Source organism: Pteropus vampyrus, unplaced genomic scaffold, assembly GCF_000151845.1.
Source record: "Pteropus vampyrus isolate Shadow unplaced genomic scaffold, Pvam_2.0 Scaffold229, whole genome shotgun sequence".
NCBI lineage: Eukaryota > Metazoa > Chordata > Mammalia > Chiroptera > Pteropodidae > Pteropus > Pteropus vampyrus.
In genome coordinates, this window is record NW_011889010.1 from 250,957 (window position 1) to 266,974 (window position 16,018).

The following is a 16,018-nucleotide window of genomic DNA, read 5'->3' on the forward strand; positions in this document are numbered from 1 at the left end:
TTCTTGTCTTCTATTTGGATAGAATTATTGAAGCTGACTTGCATGTATTAGGATCAGAACGCAGTCCCTGTTCTTGCTATAAAAAAGTCATTTTTAGAATTATCTGAAACTGGGAGGGAAACTGCCATGCCCTAAAATACTAACATTTCATTCAGTATCAATTTGATACTATGATACTTTCAAATCATTTCAATGGAGGGAAATGCAGCAACTCCTTGTCTCTACAACAACAAATGAAAAAAATAAAAATAAAAATAAAAACAAAACAAAAAAGCAGAAGAAACTTGGTAACTCCACAATGCACCTGTTCTGTTAAAAATTCCATGGCGCTGGTACCAGGACAGGCTCAGTGCCTGGGTAAGGCCAGTTGTACCAGGTCGGCCTCAGTGCCTGGCAACCAGAACCTCAAGTTCTGAAATAGCAAATAACTTTTCAAAACGCTCCCCAGGAGCAACATGTCTTTTTCAATTCCTTAAAGACTTCCGAGAAAAAGGAGACTGGGAGAAGAGTGAATGGGAGACACACCACACACATCTCTGGCTAACCCGGCGACCTGGATTTTATTGATGTTGGATTGCCAAGCTAAAGAGCTGCAATTTTAACAGCATTACCGCCAGTCTTCATTTCAAAGATTGATATCAGTGTGACATTTAGAACTAAAGATTAATTTTTAGGGGTGGAGATTACATCTAGGACTCTGTCAACCATGACTGTGCTCTTTTAAATGAAAAGATTTATTTTCCTCTGTCTTGGTTTTAGTCAGTGTATTGAGAAGGCCTCCAAAAAGTGAGTACAGACAGTTTAAAAAAATCCCTAGAATCAACCTCCCAAATTCTATATTTGCAAAACCAATAACAGAAATGGTTCACATCTTTACCTAGAAGTTTTCTAGTAAACCTCTTCACAGGGCACAAGGTCCTTCATAATCTAGCTGCAACTATGTTGACAGCCACAGCCTTGGCCTCTGCAGCACGCACAGTTACGCTATGCTCCTGAAGGTCCCCCAGCCTGCCACGCCCTTTCCACCCTCACTACCTCTGCACCTTATTTCCTCCTCTCCGTGGAACAGCCAACGACTCCTTTCTGCCTGCCAAACTTCCCTGTGTGTGAAAGAGCAGCTCACAAGCTGCCGTGCTTCTGAAGCCTGCCCTGACTTCCTCGGCCCGAACTCTCCAATCTCTGACCTGCAATCTTCTAGCCGGTGACGAGCACCTGCATTACAGCACTATCACTACAGAAAAGAGTCCCTGTTTATACATCTACATATGCCGATGGACACTGGCTTTTTAAGGACACAGACCTTTCTTACTCATCTTTTTATCCCAAGCCTTAACAGAGCATATGCTCCAAATTTATCAGTGAATTAGCAGAGATGACTGAAAGAAAAGAAAGGTATTGAAAGTGAAGAGTAAGAAGCAAACGAGAGCTAACTGCAGTGAACGCTGTCATCTTGTAGGACCCAGATGAAAAGTCAAAACCAAGAACAGTGAACTTCACCTTGACAGGGCTCTCTCTGTGGCACCCGAAAGAATGGCTGTAATTCGTGAAAATACAGTAAGAAAGATTCAGTGTAACAACTGAATACGGTCTAGGAAGAAGTCAAGATGACATGTTCCAGGACTGAAGCAAGCACGGTTACAGGACGGGGACGGTCACCTTGAAAAGAAAAGCCTGATGCTTCACAGAGCCTGTTGGGACAGGAGGCCAGAGCAATCATTCCACAGCCCTGCCCTCGTGTCGGACCTGTGGTTAAAGTCATTTCTTCAGACAGAATTAATAACTCACCTGCCTACCATGAACATTGACACAAATTCGTTTGCGTAATACTAGCTGCATGTCAGCCGGATGGCTGAGCTGGACCGTCACCCGCACAATCAGAAACACTCGCTCATCTGCAGGTGTGCCTCTACTGAGCTGAGGACAATTGTGTACTGCAGAGTCCCAAGAGGCTTCCGCTTTCACCTGCAGAGAAGAAAGAAAGAACATACTTTTCCTTCTCTTTCTAAAAACAAAAAGCCTCACGAGGAAACATCTTGGCTTGCGCTGAAGTGGCACACGCCAGTCATGAATGCAGCTCTACTAGAGCTACCCTGAGAGGCTGTGCGACATGAGGACGTGGCCTGCCTCACCCTAGTCTGGGAAGTGCAGAGCAGAATGTTCCTGGCTGGCTGGCTGGCTTTTATATTATTCTGAAAAATGCTCGAACATAAAAAATTAAAAAAATGCAAATTCAGTATAATGAACTCTGCATATCTTTTATCTAGATTCATCAACTGTTAACATTTGCCACTTTTCCTTTTGCTACTTTCTCTCAACACATACGCACACAGTATATTATTGTGGGGGCGTTTTGCTGAATTTTTTCTTTCCTGAATCACTTTAGAGTAAGTTACAGACACATAACTCTATCTCCCTAAATACTTCAGCAAGTATCTTCTAAGAGCAAGGATATTCTCTGACTTAACCATAGGGCAATTATCATATTCAGGAGATTTAATATCGATACAATACTATTACATAATATCGAGTCCATATTCAATTTTTTAACTGTGTTGATCTAAGATCACAAATTGCATTTAGTTCTCATGTCCCTTTAGTCCACTTTAATCTGGAATAGTTCCCCGACCTTTCTTTACAGCTCATGACACTGACTTACTAAAAAAGGGTACAGGCCCTCTGTTTCACAGTGTGCCACAGTTGGGTTTGTCTGATTGTTTTCCCACTGTTTGATTCAGGTTTTGCAACTTAGGCACACTGCTAAGTAATGTGCCCTTCAAAGCATCATTATCAGCTTTCCTTTAAAAATCCTTAAAAATTTTTCCAATATACTCAAAATTAAAAAATAAGTTTCCATTGTATACTCATCACTCAGATTCGAACATTATTTTTTGCCACACTGGCTTCACCTATTTTTCCCCCCCTTTTAAAAAAGTCTTTACCGAAGAATTTCAAAGCAAATTGCAAGCATGGTGTCATTATACCTCTATGCATTCAGTAGCATTTCCCAAGAGAGTGGACCACTGCTGATCTAAACTATGAATACTAACAGAGAACCTTTACCAGGAGAGGAAGTAAGACAGTAAACAGACATAATCTGATGGTCCACGCCTTCTGGAAGTGGTTCCATTCTTTCTGGAAGTCATAATGAAAGGTTTTCATTTATGTTTCTTGAGAAATATAAGTTTTGAAATGATGACTTCTCTGTTTCAAAAGGCTCAGGGAAAGGTTAAAAAACTATTTTTCATCCAATCCTCCTGAGTTGTGCTTTATTTACCTCTCCATCATGCTGTTTTACAATCTGCAGTTCAAAGAACTCGTCTTCTTCTTCCCCCGTAAGGGTAGCATCCCACCCACCAGCTTCTGGGTCATCAAGATTATCCTGAGAGCTGAAATCATCAGCTAAAAGCAAAGAAGTTCCATTAAATACAGAGATCATTTTAAAGGATAACACCTACCAGTTAAATTTCAATGTGCTTAGTGTTAAATTCTTTTGCCTCAAATTTCATTTGTTTTGGGCTCTAAAACCTTACATGACATGGATGATGACCATCAAACAGTTCACAGATATCAGAGCTGGAAAGTGCCTCAAGAGCTTATCTTAACCCAATCTCCTACCTTTATGCCTTATTTTACATGGAAGGCAACTGAAGCTAAGATACCCAAGAGGTTACTCAAGGTCAGCCCATAAACATTAATGAAAAGATTGTAACCCAAATTTCCTATCTCTTAGTGCACTGAAGAAACAAGAGTGAGAGTGATTCCAATTACCCGACAGTTAAATTCAACTAAAGAATCAATTGGCTACAGGAACTAGAAACTGGAGAGATGCGCCGGTGGCCCTTTAATTATTCAGTTCCAAGCCTGCCCCCACCCTGCTCCCCGTCCATCATAAGCTTGTGAGTAGACCTCAAAAATAGCTTTTCTAGTATGTGGGCTTTGGGTGGACCAAGAATGGGAATAAGACTGAACAAGGTCCTGATCACATCCAGGAATATCTATACTAACAGGTCTTCTTTAAGCTTATTCTTTTCCATTTTCTTGTGTGTGCACACACACACGCACACATGCACACGCGTGCGTGCACACACACACACACACACACACACACACACATACCCCTTTCACTGATCCAGAATCCAACATAAAACTAAGCCAGAGTCATCCTCAGTCTCCAAGGCTCAAGAGAATAAGACAGGAGAGCGTACAGTGGCAATACATTAAACCCCATCGGGTGGACAGTGAAAGCGGCAAAGTATTATTTCCTAACTCTGTGTCCATATAAAAATCTTCCACGTGTCTAAATAAGCTAAGTAGCTCAAGATGCTAAATACTTCAGATATTATAACTCACTTCCAGCTAGATGGAAGAAAACCCCTGAGGACAACCAATCTTATCCATTTAGGATGGTTAATTTTAATATATAGTTCTTCTGCAGATGTTTTCGGAATTTAACGGCTGACTTTTAACTTATTTTTAGCTCTTTAATCTACCTTTTCATTTTTATTTTCCCTCCTCACGCAGAGTATATGTAAAACGTAGTCACATCCAAAATATTTTATATGAAGGGGGAAAAGTCAGGAAAAAAATATGACAGTTATTTTAAAAATAGGTAATGTGGGGATGAATGGCATGAAAAGTCAAAGAAAAAGTGAGAAATTTCTTAGATAAAGCTAAGAAAACGCCAGATAAAATGAAACATGCTACATAAGCAATTACTAGTTATTAGTCCTTTCCAGAGGAAAATCTTTTCCTAAGAATGAAAGAAAATACTTTAAGCACATGAAAACATTACTACCATCTGAAAATGATGAAAGAACAAAGCACGCGCACAGCAGTATGGGTTGCAGAATGAAAGGTGAGGACAACCATGATGAAACATACATATTACTGTTACAGAAATAGTATTCTTACAGAAAGTTCATTCTTTCTCAAGAGTCTCTTGGCACACATAAAATGGACCCTAACCTTAGGCGTACAGAACTGCCTACCTGCACACTTTGTTAGAATCTAGGTATTATCCGGACACCAACTCATCAGAGTTAAGACTTCAGAAGGCACCTCATAACTTACCATTTAAGTCAAGGAATATAACAGGAATGTGTGTTTCCATCCCAGGAACTGGGGTCCTAAAATATAATGAACAAATAGCATCTCAAATAAAGCAGACATTCTCAGCAGCATGTACTTCGGGATACGGCCTTAATACACATTCAGAGCTACTGCAGGTCAAGCCAATAACTCTGCTATTGGGTTTGCTATAATTTCATATCAGAGATGCCACAAAGACTTGACTGTAAGTGCTGCTTCTTTTCGCTGGTGCACTCGTGTGTAATTATCAAATGCACTGAAACTAGAACTCAGTCTTATAAGACATATATACCTGTTTATAAATGCAGCTCCCTTGTTTAAAGTTACTTTCTTATAAAATTATATACCTAAGAAGCCCATATGGCTTAATTTACTATTTTCAATTTCTATAAAGTAGCACCGAACATTTGCTGACAGTACAGTTTTAGCCAGCACCAAAACCAAAAACTCCTGGAGATGCAATTTTATGATGACCGAATGGTCTTTTAAGGGAATGACCCAAGTAATTAACATATTAACTATTTTTTTTAAATGCTAAGTGCACTGGTACTAAATATTGATTTAGATTCTCAGAAATCTTAATTGCTTGGGCCAATAACAATATTATTTAATAAAACACAGTTTTGGGCTATAGTTATTCCAACTCATGAAAAAAATTTAACACTTCCTCTAATTCAAACAACTTTTTCCCATATGCTGGAATGAGTCTTCCATTAACTGAAGCGCAGGCGAATTCACACAGACAACAGTCGGTTGGTGAGCATCTGGAACTTCAGAAGACACACAGCGGCCTTCTTACCACTCTGCTGGAGCCCCTGGAATGCCGCTGCCCGCAGAGGGGACCATGACCGCGTTCCTCTCCTCAGTCAGCGTCAGCCTCATCTCTAGAAGTTGAGCTTCACGGTCAGCATCATCCTCTGTTTTATCTGGAACATCAGGAATGAAGGTCAAATACAGATATCTCACTTGCTACTTACACTTTTCTCCTGTGTAAAGACAAGATTTGCTTATATTTCACTTATTGGTTGATGAGGGTTCGCTAGAAACTTATTACTTCCCTAACTAGTGATAGGAAATTCACAATAAAAAACAATAAGCTAGAGAGGTCGGTGTACTCTTTACAGAGAGGCCATCATGGAAAGCTTTCAGTGGAAGAGCACATGAATGACTTCTTTCAGAGTCAGCGGATTCAAGTGCTTTTGGACAAGAAATCTAGAATTTAGCATCTTACTTAAGTTATTTTTGAGGGACAATGTTTACTCTGTTTACTGTATTTTCTCTTTGTTGGGGCTGGGGGGACCTCTGCACAGACAACATTACAACTAGATAAATGTTCTTCTGAAAGGATATGACACAAATAAGTAATACCCCTATGCTCTTGCCAACCGCATTACTGATGTGTTCATCTACTTTTAATTTATGTGGCTGCAAATAGGGATTAATTATGCACTAACTTGGGGGGAGGGAAGTATTCAACTTGCTTTTCCTACCATGTTTACTGACAAGCTTTTGCAGTTGGTGATCTAAGTACTCCTGACGTTTTGTTAATGCATTTAGCCATTTTCTACGCAGTCTCTCTAAATCCCGATCCTGGAAGAAAACAAGGGAAATGACAGTAAATATAACGTCAAGACAATATATCTGAAACCAAGGCTCTACCTTACCTAACTCTAATATGCTTTGAAAATGCAAAGTATTATACATTAACGTCTTTATTACAACCAATAGTTGATTATAACCGTTAATGAGAACAGAGGCTTTCAGAAATGAAAGCATTATTGTTCTAGGGTAAGACCATCTCTGAAAAGGCGTTCTCTGATATACAGAACCCGTTTTACTTCTTTTGGCTCAAAAGGCAGAACTCTGGCACCAGCAACCAAGATATTCCATGAGGTCTCTGCTGAATGAAAATACTGCTCAATAATCTAAATTTATATCCCTTAGAACTATCATAAGAATTCTTCAAATTTCGTCACTACAGCCTTCAACATGTTTCACTAGTCTGAACAAACAGCATGTAAATGCTTCTCTTCTTTGTTCTGGTGGAGTTTTATTTTAGTGGTGGGAAGGGATGGGGGCATTATCAACTGATGAACAATTTACCAGTCAACACCTGACTGTACACTAATCTTACCTCATTTCCTTTTATATAATAAAGTTACAAGACTAGGTGGATCAGTGGAATGCTGTGGATATGGTGTGTATCTGGATTTCACTAAAGCACTTAACCAAATAGCTCATGACATTCTTGTGGACAAGATGGAGAAATGTGAAATGAATCTATTTGAATGAAATCAGAAATGACTGAAATAGCACATCCAAAGAATAGTGATTAATGAAATAATGTCAGCTTAAAAGAAGTCTCTACTGTTGTACCATAGGACTTTGTATTTAACCCTCTCTGATACAATATTTTTATCAGTGACTTATAGGAAGGCAGACATCTTTATCAAATTAGAATGATGCAAAACCAGGAGAGTGACTACACTGGATGACATAATCAGGATCCAAAGAGCTCTAAGAGTCCTAACAGGACCAACGAGATAAAACTTAACAGACATAAACACAATCTTGCAGATTAGGAAAAGGGGCAGAGGGGGAGGGGGTGTAAAATCAAACCTGTATTACTCCATAAAGTGGAGAAAAAAAGACCTGGCTTAAAATAAGGAAATACCTAGCGGGTATGGCTTGCCTGAAGCTCAGTATGAGACATTTCTTTCAGGGAAAGGAGTGGGTGACTCCACTCGGGGACAGGAAAAGCAAGAAAGAGAATCTGAAGAACTTGATGGGTAGGGAACCTGGATGGGGAGCTCCAGGTTCGGAAAACGAGAGCAGTCAGAAATGATTTCCTACAAAAAAGAGATTTTACTTTATGGTCTATGAAATACTAGTTCCCTACTCTATTTTAATTTGAAAAAGCAATACTTGAATCTTTCATCAGGCTTATTTTATGAGGCTAACAGGCATTTCATTACCTGGTAGCTGTCCATGTCCTCCTCTTCCTCCTAAAAGAAAAAATATATTATGCAGAACTGAAACAATTATCCAAGAATCAGGGTATAATAAACAACGTGAATCTTTTCCCATACTTTCTATTTTCTAATTTATGAATATACTGTTTAATGACTCCCACCTATACTCACCCTCACTCTTGGTTTCATCGTTTTCAGGAAGTTAGAGTAAAACCTTGAGCTTCTCAGAGCAAAGTGAAGAACACTCATTTGACCTTTTCGGGAACCAGTACAATACGTTCCCTGCTGGGTTTACAGTCCCACACCCCAGGGGAAATCAAACACCTGCCAGCAAATAGTCTTTACAAGCCAGTAGGGGGTTTCTGCGGAGGGGTGGGAGACGGAGGAGGTTAATCACTAGTAGGCACCGAGGAGTTTCAGGAGGCTGATGTTTTAACTCTCAGTTTGCCATGTATCAGGGCAAAACCAACAGTCGGGTGTTGTGATTCCATGCAAATGCAAATACAGAGAAGGGGGAAAAAGTCAACAAAGGAAAACAAAAGAAATACTGAAAGAATTGTTTGTGGAAGGCAGGTTCTGAAAGACTCTTGTCTGTTTGGGTCTTTCAACAAGAACAGAAAAGGCACAGAAACTTACATGAAAGGTCTCCTGTGTCTTGGGGGATCTGAGTGCTCTAACTTTCACACATCCAATGCCAACAGACAATATACATTCTTCCATCAGTGGTAAAGTCCCAGATTCCTGCACAGACTTCACCTCCACTTGGACTCGCCGGGACTGCCCCTGCATCACAGACAATTTTAAGAGTTTCTTAAAATCAGTTTAAGTCACAAAAATTTGGTTTAGAGAGACCCCTACAGGCTGATGCTGGGACAAGTGTTTAACTTGGAGACGCTGTCATTATAGCTTAAATGTTAAATAGTAAACTACAAATTGAAAAACTAATGAGAAAAATTATTTACCTTTTAAGCAAGTAGAAAGACAGAACGAATACGTGTTTTACGTATTTTTTCAATAAAAATGAACATTAAAACATTGTAACAAAAGAAACAAATAGCTAGACAATAAAAAATGTTCAACTTACTAATAATCAAAGTATAGGTTAAAATAAGCATGATACATATTTATTTTCACGTACTAAACTAGCAATTATCTTTTAAAAAGGCAATTTCCAATACTGCCCAAAGTTTATGAAACAGACAATTACATACACTATTGGTGGGAATATATAAATTGATAAAGCTTTCTGCAGAGCAATTTGCCTTAAAAATATAGGTTTCCCTTGACCCAGAAATTCAACTTTCTAGGAATCTGGTCTAAGTAAATAGTCATGTATATAGATAAAGAATTATAAAACAATGTTAAGAATGACAAGAAACTATTTACAAATTATTATTAATAACCGATTAAACTTTAGTATATATAAAATATTGCAGTCATTAAAATACAGCTGTAGAAAAATATACATACTGTTTTAAGCTAAAGAGTATGGTGACAGATGTTAACCATACTTTAAAAAAAACGAGCAGATCACCAAACCCAGCATATACAGTATCATCTACTTTAAAAAATAAGCAATTAGAGTAGAAATTAGAATGATTACTACTATTCTGGATTCACTGCTCTAATCCCCAAATAATTTGAAACCAAGCAGCAAAATAAAGAATTGATCAGAAAGAACCTATTCCTTCTTAAGCACATTTTCAGAATAAATACTGTGTGACTCTGTATATTTATAATAAAGTAATATTTTTTAAATCCCAGTCGTTCCAAATTACTGACTTCAAAATTGGTTTATAAATTCTAGAAATATAAAATAGAATCTGAAAAATGGAGTTTGAAGATACTATTTCAAATCAGTTATTCTCCCTCTTCCATCACATTCTAATTCTAATGCTTGACATTATCAGAAAAATCAACTTAGGCAGCGATTTATCCTATCAAACTAGACTGGAAACGATGGACTACAGATGTCTTTTGATTTAATACTTTCCAAGGACTGCGCATCAGATATTTTCTGGAAAGAGTACCTAAGAAAACATTTTAATTGTTTAAAATAGTTTAATCATTTCAATTAGCTACTTTTGTTTATTTATTTTGCCTAAGACAGAAAGTGGCCTATTTTAAACGTGTGTCCAAATGTGAAATGTGAAATACATATATTCTGGGGAGGATTCAAGGAAGAAAAGCAGGGGGAAGATGCAGGAATAGCTTAATGTTCCATAGAAAAAGCTTTGAAGAGTATACTTAAATGATTAGATTGAACTTCTTGTAACTACTGATATTTGACCATTTTTTAACTACAAAATAAGAAATTTTATGGTTAACCTAATCAGTGTTCCTCTGTCACTTTTCCTATTCAAGAACAATAGGTTCCAATTTTGAAATATATTGAATTCAATGAGTCTACCATCCAGGCCTTCTATGACCTAACTGCCATGTGCTTCTATAACGTCTCCCGTTACTGCTCTCCAGCTCTTCCTACATGTTACTTTCTACCTAAACTTACCTAATTCCCACCTCTGCATCTTTAGATATAAAAATCCTTTCTAGCCTTTGCATAATTCTTTCAACATCCAGGTTAAGAAACATCCCTCAAAAAGGTCTTTCCCAATAAACCCAACATTTCTTTGAACACTTAGGTAGCAAAGGTTGTCAGAAATATGACAAATACTTAAATATTCAATTTACACTAAACCACAGAAAATTATCTGGTCTTACTTTCCAGGAGATGAATTTCTAAGGCATCCAAAAACGATATATATAGTTTTAACAGATGTTCAGAAAAAGATGTTTTTCACAACCTTAAGAATCCTCTTTTATGTGTGTGTATCTCATGCTATAATTTAAACTAATTTCCTTTTGCTTTTAGTTCCTTGACCATATGTGAATGAATTTGCTAAAATTCATTTGCTGGGGTCACAGAATAAGTGCTTATCATCCTCCCTCTACAAAAACATTCAGAACTGAAATATTTAATTTAAGCAAACTCTCTTTTTCCTTTAACTTTTTCTCATATTTTGCTTTGAATGATTTCAACATTCATTTTCTAGAGCTATCCTAATATTTTACTATTGTTCTAAAATATAGAAACTATCATAGGATGCACTACTCCACTAAATGTTGAATTAAAGTAGAGCAAAAAGAGTATTTCCAAATCTATTATGTAAATTCTATCAAGATATTCTCTCTCATCTTTAGTTGTCAGCACAGACACTTTCCAGATTGTCATCTGCCTGGAGTTGAGTGACGATTCTCACATATTTCTCTGCCATATTGAATTCTGGCAGGTATTCATATCTACCTAGCTGCATTTATCTTACACCTTCTGTGGTATCATAAAAAAATATTTGGTCTTTGTCCTCAGTTCCTGGCAGAGAGCTCCTAAAACTCTTGGAATTTCCTGAGTGATAAAAAGTTACGGGCACAAAAAATGATGTGACTTTTAATGTGGGGATTCTTAGCAGGCCCCCAGAGAGCTTCAGAAGAGGGCTGGTCATCAGAAAGACCAAGCCTGAATTAGAAGCTGGAGCTTTCAGCCTCACCCCTCAGGGAGAGGGAAGAGAGGGCCTGGAGGTTGAGTATCGCCAGTGACCAAGGCTGTCATCAACGTGCCTATATGATGGAATATCCACAGAAACCTACAAACGATGGGCTTTAGAGAGCTTCCTGGTCAGCGAACAAATCAAGGTGCTGGGAGGGTGGCATACTCCGAGAGGACATGGAAGCTCCTCATCCTTCCTCCCATATCTTGCCCCACACACCTCTTTCATTTGGCTGTTCCCGAACTGTATGTATCCTTTATAATAAACTGGTTAACAGTAAATAAAAGGCTTTCCTGAGTTTTGTGAGTCATTTTAGCAAATTATCAAACCTCAGGAGGAGAGTTCTGGGAAACCCCGACTTTGTAGCCAAGTTGGACAGAAGTGGATAGATAACCTGGGAATCTGACACTTGCAACGGTGTCTTAAGCGAGGGCAGTCTTGTGCTTAAGTCTGAGCCCTTATATCTGTAGAGTCTGATGCTAACTCTGATGGTTAAGGTCCAAACTGAACTGGAGGACACCCAGATGGTGTCTGCAGAGAACTGGAGAATTGGCTGGTGTCGGGAAGAAAAAACACTTCACACCTCCCATGTACCAAGCTCTGCGCTTCAAATACAGTATCTCCAATCCCCACGCTGAGTGAACCTCAGCGTGCCAGACTTGGGAGACTTGTTCTTTCTGCCACATCGCACTGCTTCATTGCTTCTCCTTGTCTTTATAAATATCCTAATGCTGCTTGATATATTTATTTTATTTTATACAATTCAATTCTAAGTTGTTCTTGCTTATCTTTTACTTAAACCTAACAAAAGCTCGTTTGAAAATATTATAAATAAAAATATTTTTGAAAAATGAAAATACACATGAAGTAGGAGATGATTTTAATATAGGAAATGGACTTGGCCAGTCTAGATTTCATTACTGCTGACATTTCTGCTAAAGGGAATCCAACATAATGCGTTATGGTGCCACAGACTCTAATGCTACCATTCAGGACAGCAACAGTCACAATTCTGTTACCTGCCGGAGTTGGAAGATTCCTCCTGTTCGCACGTCCCTGGCAGAAATTACTTCCACAGGGCAGTATTCACCATTCTCATTCTGTTCCAAGATTTGAACCCAGAATTCCATTTTCCTGGTGACTTCACTCCATCTAGGAAATAGCAGAAGTTCTTGGAAAATCATACATTTCTATTTTAATACAGGCAGCTTACGATCCTACACATGAGAATTAACAATAATAATAACTTCCAAAAAGAATATTTCAATAGAATGATCTGTAGTTCAGTGAGCAATATACAAGTACATATTAGCAAATATAATTACTCGGTAAAACTTTCTAAATATGAAAAAAAGGAAAAAGGAAAATCTGGTTCTCATCTACAGATGAAAAGTACAAGTATATGCTTTTAGTCATTTCCTTTTAACTCTTCTTTTTAAAATCCTGGTCAACAAATAAGTCTGCTTCCTCCCATCGCTGATTATGCTTAAAAAGAACTTTCAGTTAAAGACAAAATAAGTAAATCTAAATTCTAGCATATATCTTGATCCTTTCTCTCTACAGCTGAGTAATTAGAAGTAATTCATAATGATAAGCCCTACCTATTCTCCAAAATTTTATTTCACTCAATTTATAATAAAAGTTATGTATTACATATTATATATTGTAGTTAAGTATATAACCGTATGTATTTAATCTGCTTCCAACGCTCTTCAAAGCTCACTCTAAGGAAGTTTAACTGTGCTGTTAATGCCCTGGAAACGCCCCCATCTAGTCCTGATAATGCTCAGAAAATGACGACTTTCATAAATGATAGTATTAACCTCAAAACGATTTTTAAAATTATAAATGGAATCAGAGATATCTAAAATTCACCTGTCCCGAAGACTACGTGTTTTTGCTTGTATGATCCCCAAATCCCAAAGGGCTGGATTTTTCCGAGGATCGGTCACCTTATGGCCATATATTTCGATTGCTAATGCCCCTTCTGAAAGGTGCTCAATAAAATCTTCAGTGATGTTAACAGTAAACTCCTGAAAGAAAATAATTACAGAAGGAACACGTTCTGGTAACCTTATGCTTACTTATATCAAACATCATATAATTACTTCACCATGGAGAAGAGAAATAGAAAGGAATGTTTTATAGAACAGAACTGTCATACTACACCCATAATGAATGCTCAGAGGGTCTAAGATTCTTGACTTTAAAAATAACTGACTGTTTAAAAATGTTTCACCTTAAAAATCTATTATAAAGATCAGTATTGTATTCTATTTTGTTAGCAATATTTTGGGAGTTATTTTTTTAAAGTATAAATAATTGTATTAAGAATTAAAACAATGATCCACAACATTTTGATATAAAAGTTATTACACAGCAGTATAGTGGAAAAAGTTTTTCCCAGTTTTCAGGAAGCTATAACAGAGAAAGGAAATAAATAACAGAGAAAGGAAATAAATAATGACTGTCAGTGCAAAAAAATCACCTAATCTCTAAAAATCTTCCCAACCTGTCCAAGATAGATGTAAGATAGCATTTTGCAATAATTAGGATTAAGCTCTAAAACTGTTTATTTTAAAAAGTGATAGAATCTCCACACTTTCTCTCTCGGTCTTTAAAATACTAAAGGCATTTCTGTTTTAAACAGATTAGAGAGAAATCTCCCTCTTGAAAAAAAAAATGCGATGAATCGACTGTGCCACAGCAGAAAAAAAAATCTACAATCTGACAGTCCCGGCTCTGCCAGTTACCAGCCATGGGCAAACTGTCCTCTCTGAACTCGCTTCTTCTCTGAAAAACAGCAGTACAACTGTGGCAAAGATCAAATGAAAGAATAACATAAAGTGCTTAGCAGAGCATTAGGTGCTCAATAAAGTCAGTTCTTGTCTCTTTTCTACCTTCACTTTTTCTAACATTAGTTTCTTAACCTTTTTTAGATGACAATTTTTCCAGTAATCTAAATGCAAAACGTGGATTCCTTTTGGAGAAGAGCACACGTATATTCATACACGTGTATGTGTATTCACACGGAAGTTAACTCTTGATTGAGGAGGAATTAAATGCAAAACTTTAGATTTTTTTTCCCCAGCTTTACCGAGATATAATTGACATGACACTGTGTAAGTTAAAGGCGTACAGTGTGTTGGTAATACTTTTTACATTTTTACTACAGCCCCACTCTAAGAAACTCTGATCCAAGACATATATTGGTACCAAACTAGTCAACAAAATAAGGTTCATTTTCTAGTTTTGTTTTTACCTGAGTAATTAAATGTTGACCAAGTCTGGAAAACAAACTTACCTTGCAATGATCAAAGACAACCATGCACTGAGGCTCCTTGCTGACAGGAGAGGATGAGGTATCTACTTCCGGTGCAACAGTTACTGGCTCCTGTTGATCCCAGAAGTTGTATTTGCAGAATACAAAGTGGGACAGATGCTGTGGCAACCCAGTGGCTTGGAGTATTTTAACCTGAAGGAAAAGAAAGGTTCTGTTTGTTTTTAACTCAGAAAGTACCAAGAAATACTGAGTCGGAGATATGGACCACAGTCCTAACTGTTGCTGGTTTACGCAGACCAAATCCTATTCACCCTGGGTCATACTTCTGCCTCTGTGAACTGGTGATAACCACTGATACATTTAGTGACAGGTTGACACAGGGTAACGACAACCTTGACTATAAAGGTGGATATTTTAAAGCATTTGCAGGCTGATGATGAATACTTAAATTCTAGTTTCTTATATCGTCGTCATATTATGATAACTACTCAGAAAAAGAAAGTCCTCAAACATCAACACCATTCAACAAAATGGCTACTATGAATACATCATAAGAACACAGGATCATTAAGAATGATGGATGAAGAACAAATTCAGTGTATGTGCCAATAAGCAATAAATATTCAGGGAAGGGCAAAAAACATTTTTTTGATACTTTAAAGTATAAAAGGGAACATGGTTCTCAAGTAGAATGTTACATGCTACTAGAGCATTTTTTGGAAAACTTTATCATGGAATCATCAGGAATGTATACTTTAAAGACCTAGAGAAGAAGAAGAGGAGATTAAAGATGGTGAATGTTGACCATTCTTGGCACCAACATTTACTAAATGCCTTCTCCATGCACATTCAGGGAGGAGAGGAGAATCAAGGGCAATGTGCCCCGGACTACATGAGTGTAGAGTTTTATGATAACAATGTACAATCGGAAATGTGTATCTAATCAGACCCAAATGACACCAGAAGAAATGCCCATTTTAGATTTTAAAGCAGCCAAATATTCTATTTCTTTTGGCAGGGAGCATCAGATTGATTGTTAAGCTAGAGTTTTTATGGTAAGTTGTAATATTCTAAAACTCCTCCAATCATGAAAAAAACTAAATCCTAAAATTAGTTAAGCTAAACTAAAT

General features: G+C 37.5%; 1 protein-coding gene across 1 annotated transcript in view; it reads right to left on the reverse strand.

Moving 5' to 3' along the window:
• Positions 1-16,018, reverse strand: part of KIF13B (kinesin family member 13B) — a 182,882-nt gene that overhangs the window by 51,770 nt on the left and 115,094 nt on the right. Inside the window, 10 exon segments of the mRNA XM_023519655.1 lie at positions 1,786-1,962; positions 3,275-3,399; positions 5,071-5,126; positions 5,888-6,014; positions 6,579-6,678; positions 8,064-8,093; positions 8,697-8,843; positions 12,625-12,757; positions 13,481-13,638; positions 14,910-15,080. Of these exon segments, the coding sequence (XP_023375423.1) occupies positions 1,786-1,962; positions 3,275-3,399; positions 5,071-5,126; positions 5,888-6,014; positions 6,579-6,678; positions 8,064-8,093; positions 8,697-8,843; positions 12,625-12,757; positions 13,481-13,638; positions 14,910-15,080 (1,224 nt within the window).